This window comes from Haliotis asinina, chromosome 2, assembly GCF_037392515.1.
Source record: "Haliotis asinina isolate JCU_RB_2024 chromosome 2, JCU_Hal_asi_v2, whole genome shotgun sequence".
In the NCBI taxonomy this organism is placed as follows: domain Eukaryota; kingdom Metazoa; phylum Mollusca; class Gastropoda; order Lepetellida; family Haliotidae; genus Haliotis; species Haliotis asinina.
The window spans coordinates 94,251,339-94,264,336 of record NC_090281.1 but is presented as its reverse complement, the minus strand read 5'-3'; the positions used below and the strand labels follow the sequence as shown (position 1 = coordinate 94,264,336).

Here is a 12,998-nt window from a genome sequence, read left to right as displayed (position 1 = left end):
TGCTGAAAAACATGTCAATCATAATGTTTCAACCTCAAGGGGCCCAGTTAGAGTTGTAGACCATTGCTAATCCAATTACTTGCCAATTGTGTCGCCAAAACTCAGTCATTATTCACAGCATTCTTTGCGAATGTAATCCATTTGTCAATGTTACAACATGTAAGCATGATAACCAATCATGTTGTACTAAGAATCACAGGGGCCTGTTTTGGGTAAAGCTACATTTTGGGCACAGCCTCAGTTTAACTAGTAAGTGTCACAAGTCAGCATTTACAACCAATTTTAGCAAATATACAGATATCATCTCAATCATCATATGTTATTACAATAACCAATCATGTTGCACTAAAAATCACAGGTCTTGACCACAAAGGGGCCCATTTGGGGTGACATTTCATTATCAGTGCAGGTTCATATTAATATTCAAAAGACTTCAGAGTGTAATTATTCTCAACCTATCCACTTTTAAAATATAAAGCATCCATTATTACTCTTCATTCACACAGTCATCAATCTCAGATTCTGATTCACTGTCGAGAACTGCAGTATTCAAGAGTGTATAAACCTAAAGTAGATCAAAATATATAAAATATGAATTTTAAAATATTGGGAGCAAAGGCAACTAGACCGAATTGGAAAGGTGAATGGTCAGTGTCTTAAAAAAGATTTACATGGTGTTAATTAAAGCTTGTTTCATCAATGTTGTAACATAGATTACCAAACGTAAGAAAAAAATTACAATATTTGGATTTGATGTGAAACAGTTTAGTTAAACATTGTAGACTTGAACAAACTTTGAAAAAAGAAACAAAAGTTACATGGATTTGAACGTGCATATCTGATAACAAATAAAAACAAAAAACAGTCCACTAGGCTACATATTCCTTTGCTTTACAATGTGAAATTAAGCCTATATATATTAATTTTTACAACTATGTATGACTTGACGTCTGCTTGTGTTCATCATCTGCTAGACCTTGATACAATGTTCTTATTCTAGCTAAAAAGACCTTTTCATACAGTTAAGTGTAGTCATTTTGGTTAACTGAAATCTAATATGTCATTGGAAACATCAAGGTACATAAGTTCTTGGAAAATGCATATGTTTATAAATGACAATCCTGTTGAATGACAGTTTTATTTTGACAGTGACAGGTGACTCAAAGGTGTTTGATAACCAGATGATAGAAAAACTATGATCAAATTCTGACATAATAACAAAGATTCTCACCTTTACAGTGCTGCTTGATCATATTTTGAAAATCTTCAGACATCTTCTTACTTTTCTAGCAGAGACTAACAACCCCAAACCAATGCTTACTTCTCATAAATCAGCCTTGCGAGTGTCTTATGATATTGAACATTTTAATAAAGATGTTTGATATGTGTATTTTAGAGCACAAAACCATTCAAAATATAATGTATCATGGCACAGATGTGTAAATGTGATGGATTGTTTTGAAAGATGTTATTTTATGTTAATGTTTATTTGTTGAGATGTTGTATGGGGCAATTTCATAAACTGAAAATATGTACTTTTTTAAAGATTTGAATGTGAGCAAAAGCGTGACTCACCACAATGTTTTAAGTGTGCATTCTAATTTACTCTCTTCATATGTGGTGAAAAAATTGGGATGGGTCGCGTTTTTGCTCACACTTTTCTATCACTCTGAAAATCAGAAAATGTGGGTTTCTAGAAGATATTGTAAAATATGTTAACTTTGAGGTCTTCAAAGAGGAAAACTAACAACACTAAAAACACACAAATGCAACTGGAGGTACCTTCAACAATTAACTTAGCCCTTTTTATGCTAAAATTATCGTGTTGTAAAATTTTGATAATCATGAGATGCTGTGGGCCAGTAAGGGCCTCTATCATACTTTGTCCTTTAAACTTTTTATATTTGAAAATATAACAATGGGAAGTTTCCATGTACACTACGATTACGTAAGGACAGAATCTTTCGTCAAGATGACATTGACGTTACGAGTCCAACTTGCGGGACAAGGGTCACTGAACACTGTCACAAATATAATAACAGTACTAGTGAAAATAGCAGTGCGTCGACGACGAACTCAGTCTATCAAATGTACTGAAAGGCTTGTGGAATGGCGCCATATTGTCTACAGCCAAATCACGAACGCTTTTTAGCGGATTAAATAAATACACTGCGGTGACGTTGCTCCGTTCCATCCCATACCTAGAGTTCCTCCATTCCGTCCCACACATACTCTATGGGTGTGGGCGTTGGCCAGGTTAATGCAGTGCTTGGATATTGTGTGGTTGACAAAGGTTGTAGAACAAGCGATGACTTTAGGCACCACCTTTGACGTTTCACTATGATGCATCGTGGCTGTATTCAGTAATGGCGTATGTGGTTCCTGACATTTTTGAAGTGGATATGTCACTATGTGGCACTAGTCACTGCGGTCCAGATCCTGCCCTGGACATAGGGAATGCAACAGTCCTGTCTTGGGTTGTCGCATAGACGTCCTCCATGTTGACGATAGGCAACTTTATTATTGTTCTGATAACGTCTCAATATTGCTGAAACGGTGTTTCATCGGCAGTAGAAATGAGTGGTCCCCTGAGGTTGTCTCGTAGTATGTTGTGCTGTGTATTAGCCATTACCTTTCATGAACGATCAATCATCAAAACATTATGTTCGAAAATCCACAGTAATGTTTGACAAGTATGTGTCCCACACAGCCAAACAAGTCGTATTTGCACAAACGTATAGCACGTACCCATGACAGAACCGCTGACATGACTGTGTTCAGTTTTAGTGTTTGCTTCCACATTTGCGTACATTTACATGTACATGTATTTGTGTTTACATATTGACACACATCGTTTTCATTTTCCCAGGATTCCACCCCCAACACTGAAAAGCCTGACGTCAGTAGGTTATAGAAATAGAGGTATGTTTGGAATACAAAATTAAGACATGACACAAGCTGTTAATATGTTCTGTGCTCAGAGTGAGTGCACAGACTAACGCCCTGCACACAGCAGAGATTCGCGGTTGAGAAGAGTTACAATCAGATTGTGTTAACCTGGCAAAATGTAGCACAAAAAATTAATATTAAGCTATAATTGTGTCGAGAAAATGCCTTTGTTTGAGGAATGCATAGGGCAAATTGCAAAGTACATGATTTGAAAAGCAAAACAAACGGTTTAACAATTGCGCCACCTCTATGTAGAATCCAACATTACTGACATCAACTACATACCGAGGAAGAGTTAAGAGGATGTATTGGGTTTTGCTATCAGAATATTGAAACCAAAGAGTTTTTGTCCCAACAAAAATGCTTATGTTAAAAGAACACAAACAGCAATAGAATGTTCTATGAATGCATCAGCCGTGTAAATAAGGGTAAAGATATCACGGACCCCACAGTGAGGCTCCATCAACGTGGTGTCATGTCAAAGTATACTGACAGAACAGAAAACAGAAAGGAGCTTCAATACTCTCATTACTATATACGATGTATATTGAAGGTTAATAGGAGTATATGTTGAACTGGACGGGTTAAGTAGTATTTGATTTTAAGTGGTGCATGATAATATTACAAAACTTTGCCAGTCTGCGCAGTGCAACTATTTTATTACACTTGAATAATTTAGTGGTTTTATATACAGATGGACTTTGATAATAACAATTTGAGATGTGCATTTTTCTAAACTAATTAAATGCTTCACAAATGAATCGATAATGGTATTCATCGCCAATAGCATTAAAATTACATACATTACAAATATGACTTTTTGTACATACTGAACATTTTATCGTCTCCTCCCTTTAAGAGTTTGTCCATAGCAAGCTATTCTAACAAAAGTAAAGGTGAATGAACAGTTCTTGTACGTCTAGAAATATAGCATACAAAAAATGTTATGTTTGATAACCTTATTGAATTTGCATTTTGATGAGGTATTTACACAAGAAAACCATAACTGTTCATATTGGTCTTTGAGACAATTTCGGACATTAAACTTAAGCCTACTTACAGAAGAAAGGCACTAATCAGTCCTCACATTATTATAACCAGTGTGTGCTAAGATATCTGGATGACGAGGGGATGTCAAGCTCAGTATTTCCAGGCCCAAACCAATTTAGTGATGGACTAGAAAAGGGAATCTGCTGTTCCCCGTTAATGGCACATATAGAGACACGGTAGAAACGGTCGTACACTATATCACCCAAGAATATCCTGTAAGTTTCGTTTAATTACATATCACAAAATTTTCCTTTTCAGTGATGCTTTTCTTAAAGGACCATGGCAAACTGCCAGTAACATGTGGAGACGTTAATGAATGTTGTATACATGGTAGGCTGGTTTCAGATTGGACGCTGTTTCGCTACTTTTGTTTCTATCAACAATTTTAACAAAATCCTATAAAAATAACTGCAAGGGAAATTCTTGCGTTACATATGTGTTCGACCTTTGACGAAGGCACTAAATGGAAGTGGCACAAATGGTCGTAAATATATAAATATGTTGTGACGTTCATTTTCATGCATTCCGTGACATTTTCATTGTCCTGTAGAAGATCTATTAATGTTTTTCAACACGTATGAGTTTTTATACCAAGTTCTTTTACTCGTGTTAACGAGACCTCAGTACCGAGATACATGACATAGACACAGCGTCAAAAGAAAACCATGAAACTGTAATTTGACCAGTCGCTGTTGTCGTAATACAAAACTTCAATTCTTTTCTGCACAGTCGAAATTAGAATTGCTAGAAATCCAAAGCTATTTGTACTTAAAATACTTCGCATCATATTGACAATCGAAAGAGAACATACACTACTAACTCATTTAGTTGTTATTTCAAGGCTCGGGGCTGCCAAACCAACTCAGCCATAGCAAAGCCAGATCGGAAACATAAATAGCTAATGTCAGCTAGTTCACATAGCAGGGTATAGTTCACTTTGATCCTGCTTTCATAAAGGTCATCCATTGACGTAAAACATGTTTATTGTCAAAAACTTTCTGCAGCTAATAGCAACTTTAAACAATTAATATGTACCATCGATTTGTTGAGGACTTAAGGGTTACTTACCGTTTAAGTAAGTTCACGACATAATTAAAAAAACAGAACCCTGTTAGTGTATACGGCACCAGACGTTTACTTTAGGACGACGATGGTCATTACCATCTCGTTTAACGTTCCGTCACCATAAAGATTCTGCTTGAGAGTTACTCAATACTCCAAGGAAATGGCGAAAAAGGGCAGTCGGCTTAAATTAGAGTCGTGTGGGGTATGGTAAGTCACGATTCTGAATTGAAGAACTGTCTCAAATGAAAGACGACAGTGAAACTACAGTCGTTCTATGGACGTTACGTTAGGCTGAGAAGTTCCGAGCAATTCCCTCGGCACTTAATTAGACTTTTAAAAGAGCTTTATTTCTACTGCTGCCTGAAAAAGAGGTCACACTTTCTGTACCCACGCAAAGGGATGTCATTGTGTGAATATTAGGAGAGATGTATTTGATAGACACTCGAAGATACTTGTAAATTATTTATACATCCTCTAACATAGTATTTTACGGTAATATACTTAGTATATTATACAGTTTCCAAGAAACAGTTCTGACGTCAATATGAAATAGGAGTCTTTAGCACTATCTGGATTTATGCTACATTATAGGGAACTATCCAGACAATCCTGAACAAGACAATCCATTGATTTAGATTGTACAAGATGGGTATGTTGGCACGGCATCAACAAAGGCACAGAGTGTAACCACTCGAATCATATCGTTGTTTTTAAGCAACAGCATAGCGTACTTGTACGCCACTACGATGGCCGGATGACTATCTGCTCTTGGGCGTTTCAGTCGCAAGGTGCTCATGGTAGATTGTAAATTAATTTTGAAATGTTGTAGATATTTCTGAAGTATATTCAGTCGGAATATGCTTTGAATAATATGTGATGTGAAGAACCCAAGTTTGGATTTCGAGATAGACTAGCCACACTGTACTCAATGCCCGCCACCTCTGGCGCCTGAAAGGTTATATTATGATCACTGTGCGGCTTATTGTGTCGGTGTCGGTACGATGACTCTTGCTATCAAGCATTAGACAGTACAGTTAAAAGAAGGCTTATGAAATGTGGTTTCATTGTTATGAATAACATTACTGGCTACGTAAATGGGCAGAGTATACTTATGAATGCGGATTTGACTAAAACATTTCAATCATATCACAGTAAACCTGCACGGAGTCTGTCTCACAGCCCCTGAACCACATTATGTCCCCCTCCCTCCAATGCTGAAACTCTATATGAAGCCATTCTAGATTACCGAAGGTCCCTGAATTACCGAAGGTCCCGTGAGGCTACCATATAGATCTTCCTAGTATAAATCTGAATCTCAGATTCACATCTTAACAAAATCTTTTGAAAGGTACATGTATTTAACTACATCAGTTGAGGTCATGTATCGAATTGGGAAACCTTGTTCAATGAATAAAACCTTGAAAACACTTCACAAATAAAAGGCATTCGTGTTTATATGTCTATCTAGATCTTACAGCAACATCCATCTTGTACAGGAATGTATGGATGTAAAGTACGACACTGCATACGTCATGTTGTCACGTTACATATGCGACTGAATGCCTCTCAGACAAGGTGACTCACAATAATCGAATTTTTCAAGACAGAAGACATATTACCGTTTTAAGCTAGAAGTCTACTTGTGTACCTTATCAATTAATAAATAAGTCTCAGACTGTGTTTTGACAGTTGCTCGTCCAGCTGCATCTAAAACAGACAACCACAAAGATAGGGAGGTGGGTGTCAAGTGAGAGCGTGAGTACGTTCTCCGTTTTACCTCTATGTCTTTTATAGCCGCTATAGTTTCCAGATATTTTTCATTCCCTTACCACTACCTTATTCAGCTGCAATACCTACATCACTATGACCTACATCTACATGAACGTAAACGTTTAAAGTTACGTCCCTTATTCTGGACAGACATCGTGGTTTGGAACTCGCCCAAGATAAAAGCCCTGGATACCGACCGAGATAAAAGCCCTGGATACCGACCGTTTCATAAAGCGATCGTAGCGCTAAGATAACCGTGACGCACATACATAAACCTACATGAAGACTTACGAGTGTCGTGACGCTAACGGTACCCAGATCTGAACCGCTTTCCTCCCGACCCTGAGAAAATATCTTTTAAAAGCACACGTACGCAAGAAAAGAAACTCTATTTTGATTATTGGCGTTGGTTGTCGTATATGTGTAAGTCTAAGCGAAATATGTTCCATATGCACATAGCTCCTGTGTTAAATAATATCTTGTTTGATGTTAATTACCATCCTCGGGAATATTCGGGACGAAAAAACTACGATATAACAAATCTGGGCAAGACAAACCAGTGATTAACAGCATGAGCGTCCATGCGCGTCATCTGAACCTTCTTATGTTCTCTTACGCCCCACATGGGTTGCTGTGGACACTACATGTATGTTTACAGGAATCCCTACAGCTACTCAGTGTACTGGAGACTGTGAATTAAATGTGTCTCTACCACGCTAAATTGTAATGGATCAATGAACAGCTACATAAACATGTAGTTTGAACGATACGCTTTATGCCCTTTCCTTTCAGTCAGAGTCACAAAATAATTGCGACATGTTAATTAAAGAAACATCCCGAATATCGACCAATTATGTTCCGTGGTCTATCTTAAATTTCATAACGGGATTTCAACTGTCTTCGTTAACATGTACTCTTACTACCGGTTTGTGGAAGGGGCAAGTGATAACGGTGCTTGGTACAAAGTCAGACATCGAGAAAGGACTATTCGTCTGTGTGAAAGGTTACTTTGTACAACGGGAAAGAAGTGTTAAGGTGCTTACTTCAATATGTTTTGCATGACAGGATATAAAAACTCAAGAAGTTCATGGACAGTGTGCGATTATTTATGAAAAGCATCTCGAACAACTTCAGAGACTGAGATTTATCAAAGAAATTAAATCAGTGACATGATCAAAATTATAGTGAAACATAGCAAGTAGTCAACTAGTGGCCATTGCCTAAACTGTTTGTGTTATAGAAACACTGTCGTAAAGAAATAGATCTCTTAGCCAATCACATGCACACAAAATGACTTGCCATCTATTCATATCAATACATCGAGATATTCGAGTGCGAACAAACGAGGAAACACAGTAATTTCGACATCTCAAAGTTATTTTGGTCTTCTGTTTCAGTGTGCAGTCTGCTAAACGGCGGAGCTGTGGCCCTGTTGGGAGTTTCAAGTCGCGCTGTTCATCACACAATACAAGATTACGCTGCCAATCTCCGTGCACCGTTCATCGTTCTCAATAACCCAGCCGATATCAAGTCCAGGTATCACTCCAAATATCAAATCTATATACAACCAACTGCCATGCGTGCCATGGTGGACGTCATCCAAACCTACGACTGGCAAGAAGTTATCTATATCTATGAAGCTGATGAAGGTGAGGCTGGGGATGTTCTGTACAGTGCTTTTAAAACAGTTGAGATAATTTCTGCAAAAATACAAATAGTCAAGAAGACTTGCTATATCAATTACACTAATGGCAATTTGACACATAATTTGTAAGAATGAATTGTACGTGTAAGGAACATACATTTCTGAAACGCATCACTTAGCAATGTCTTAGCTGTATGTAAATAATCGTATTTGGCCCAGACAATCTACTGTTCAATATAATGAGCAACAATCTACGCAATTTCTACGCGTCTTAACCAAGTCAGCGAACCTGATCATTCGATCCCGTTCGTTGATCATGACGTAGATCACTGGATTGTCGGATCCAGATTTACAGACCACAACGTAACCGGTAGGATCTCTGAATTTCCACATAGTGCCCGTAAGTCCAAATAAACAACTGGATCTTGTGGTTTATCGACCACATGGTTGAATGCCTGATGTGCAGCATCTGGTTGTAAATATGCTGTTCAAAAAAAGAAGGGGATAATGAACTTTCAAGTTGGATAGGTAGTGTAAAGGTTAAGAAACGTTTCAAGGACAGATATCTTATGAAGGTACCACCATATCCCTCTGTTACCACCTCTAAACACAACGCATGATATGCACGTTCACAACTCAGTAGTCCCGAACACGTGCAGAGGGTCCCATTCTTGATTTCTTGACGTTTTTTGTTCAAGAAGGTCGTTAAATCACTTAGGACATTAATTTTGACAATCATCTTGCATCACACATTTGTAAGTGTTTGTTTCTAGTCTTTTGTTTTAAAATGAAAGTCGTCTACATGCAAATTACATGTCCTACACCAATCATTTTTCAAAGCGACTACATTCCAAATAACTACGGTTGTGAGGAAGTGTAAATGGTGATGCACTCAAAAAAAACTTTCAGTAATATCATATCAACATTGACTGACTCCGATAAATCTCCTAAACATTTTTAATCGTAAGTAAAAAATGAAGCTCCCCTACTTTTTTAAGAGTATGCAAAACATTGATAGATACATTTTGTCAATAGCGTCGCTGGTCACTTTCTGGTCATATCACTGATATATAGTGGTCCAAATATATTTTATCAAAACTATTTTGTCATGTATACCAGTACTTGTTTCTGAGAACAGTCGCGAGTGAGTATGCTTTTGCACTGATGTCACATTACTGAAATTAAGTCATACATAATTATACAAGATTCACATATAGCGATGGTTTGGGAAAGAGAGTTCAGAAGGATCTTGCAAATCACACGTCTAAGTATAATGTCCTACAAGCATGTTTTTCAAGACCCCAGCACAAGACAGTTTCACTTTCCTCCATGCTGCCGTGCAAAGATGTTAATATACCGTGTTATTCTGTAAGTTCACGTTATGCCGACATTATTAACTGCGGCACATCTATACAGAATATATGTCATTGATTCATCTCTGACAGTATATTCTGTCCATGGTCCCGGGCTTCCCACACAAATAATGCTGATCTCCCATGGGTAACAAGCATCCAACCCACCACTACATGCCTCAAAGAGTATTTGGCGTGTTAAGTGCAATTTATTCGGTGCTAGCGACTTTTCTCAAGTGATTTCCAGTCATTTCCATCGAGATGACGAAATTACGGTGGACTTACCATTGAGCATGAACCGTAATGAATTCTGGTGCGGATATAATCTCTTCGTCCAAAAAGCGTAAATGGAAATTTGGAATGATAAACCCAAAACTGAATGAAGATCGATAGAACATTACACTTTATATTGTGATATTATGAAAATGGCAGTTATCTTTAATTGGCTAAGAGGAAATCTTTGATTTAAACGGCTAGACGAATAATTGCTTTTTGACAGCGAAGAGTGTTTAGTGTTTACTGGTCTCATACTGAAACCTTCCACACTATTACCAATGTCCCGAGCTGTAGACACGTGTCTGTGATCTTAACGGTCCATTGTCCATTCTCAAAGCGTACCATAAGCTTTTGTTTACGTACATGAACTACTCGTAAAAGTATATCTGAGAAAATATGTCCAACTTTTCAAACCTCGCAGTGAGTTTGTCAGGTTTTGTAAAGGGCAGTCTAAGAGTAGAGTTTTTAAAAGGCTCTTTTGCTTGTGCCTATCGACCACTTTCTGGTGTGGTCTGTAGAGGTGGGGTAAGGGGAGGGAGACTTCTTATCACTCAAAATGGGACGTGATAAAAATGGTATGCCATTCTGACCACATTGTTTGCTGCCTGACTCTCGTGGGAGTTGTGACTATGCATGAATATAAAGTTCCTGACTGAGGAATAAAGTAGCGATTAAGTCTAAAAGCACTGGTCCGCTGGGTTTAACTATTTATTTAATATGTCCCCTGGAAATAATTTACATACGAATGAGTAACTAACATATAAATTCCATATATCAGCTCCTTGAGCATGCACTAGTGCATGGATGTGTGCGCTATAGATGTCCCATTGTCGTAAATGGGTTATATAAAGTTAACTATTGAAAAATATGTTCAGCCTTATTGAAAAAGTAAATATATTGAACTGAAATCTGATTGCAGCTTTAGCTCACATAGAGCAATTGCACGAATTTGGGCACATGGCTAAACACGTCCTCAACATTGATGTCCGTCACGTGAAAAGTGTGGACGACTGTTATAATCTTCTTGCCGGCATGCACCGTATGAACATCGGCCGAACCATCAGAGTTGTCCTTGATCTTGTACCTTTCAAATCAACCAGAATAATTAATAAGATTGTGAGTATACTATTCGAAGACATGAGATAAGGTTTGTTCAAAATATTGTTATTTTCTTGAAGCAGCACGTTTTTACAGGTATCTAAAAGAATTTTCACTGTAATCGTCCATTATACGAATAACGACATTCTTCTGATATCTGGCGTGGTCGGTTTGGAATCCAGGTCAGAAAATTGTCCACTGCACTTGTTTGGTGTTTGAGCCGACAGAACTGTAGAACTCCTGGCGTGGTTCCTTGTTTGGGCGTATCATTATCATACATTGAAACAATGGATCGTTGCCCATGACTCTCTAATCTACCAGGCCGTGACTTAATATGTATGTTGTACATCGTTGTGGTATGACTGTTGCTTTTAACAACCCTCACTCATTCTTTTAATATTCTTTTTTGCAGATGGACACACAGGACATTTTGAAAATGATGTTTCATTTTATAGTGCCTCATTTGGTACGTTTTCTTATAATTGCTCCACATTATACGTCATCTAAACATCAACCCTATACACTCTTGCCTTACGATTCCGAACTACAGTGAAACGCTTTTTGTCTGACACCAAGACAGATACATCACGCACCCTCTAAACATCAACCCTATACACTCTTGACTTACGATTCCAAACTACAGTGAAACGCTTTTTGTCTGACACCAAGACAGATACATCTCGCACCCCATGCAAGGAATTAAAATTTTCCATTTCCTTCTAAACAATGTATGTCCAATGCACTACTTAGCTATGGGAACTGAGCAGTAGATGCATTCCTACAAGTGTTACGTGTGATGATGGTTCCTTCTCACAACATGGCCTAATGGTGGTCGATAGTTGCAATCCTGAATTCACCCTTGTGAACTTGTCCGTTTCCCGGATTACATGACGCCGAGATGGACTACTTTGCATTATTGCTAATAGCAATCACCCACTCCAAATGAACTTGGTGTCAAGCACACATTGATCCTTACGTACCTGCACTACGTCCTTCACGTCAGCTGCACTCACGAGGCATGTCTCATCCAGAAGCTTGGAAAGTTAAGTGTACCTGTGTCAGTAATCTGAACCAGTGCTAAACATCCTAACTGTCATCTCCAGATCAGTTTAGTGCACTACACAGTTTGTTGGAAACTTTACACTCCATTCCAAACAGAGTTTGTGAGTAGGTGGTATTGCGCTCGTTTGTGGCAGGATGTACATAGGATGTATATTTAGAACGGTATGTATGACACTTATCCTTTGAAATCTGCGACACAACCACCTGAACTCAGTCGTGCAAGAATTAATTCGACCTGATTATTACACGTATGTACAGACACGTGTTTAGAGATAAGATACAATCATCCACTTCATTTTGTTATGCTTACACGTACTCTTATACGAAGTCTCCTGTAACTGTCTGTACTCAGTGTACAAAAAAAAACACTGGTGCGCTAACTGGTGGTAGGTGAAAAGGCAGTCGGGTCAGTATATCTCCACGGTTACAAGGCCGAGTGGCTAGTGAATTTTCATGGCGTCTTTTTGTAAATCTATCACGTTCTCCTACTTGTGTTATAATACACAATTACATTACGCATCATTATGGCCTGATGTCGTTCATCACGCCAGTAGCTTCATAATGAAGCCCTAGTCATGCCGGCAATATTTTATTCTCATCTATTTTAGTAATCTTTTGCTTAGTTTCTCTATTCACATTTCTGGCTGGTAACTTTCAGACATGTATAGCTAGCCCGCCTGGCTAGCAAAACTTGGACATTATGTCACACACGGTCTATATTCTACACATTT

General features: G+C 38.1%; 1 protein-coding gene across 3 annotated transcripts in view; it reads left to right on the top strand.

Moving 5' to 3' along the window:
- LOC137274630 (glutamate receptor-like) overlaps window positions 1-12,998 on the top strand; it is a 64,351-nt gene that overhangs the window by 22,644 nt on the left and 28,709 nt on the right. For all 3 annotated transcript variants that reach the window (XM_067807930.1, XM_067807929.1, XM_067807931.1), the window contains exons 3-5: window positions 8,232-8,483; window positions 11,027-11,223; window positions 11,618-11,671. In XM_067807930.1, coding sequence (XP_067664031.1) covers window positions 8,232-8,483; window positions 11,027-11,223; window positions 11,618-11,671 — 503 coding nt within the window. The remainder of the gene's footprint in view (window positions 1-8,231; window positions 8,484-11,026; window positions 11,224-11,617; window positions 11,672-12,998) is intronic.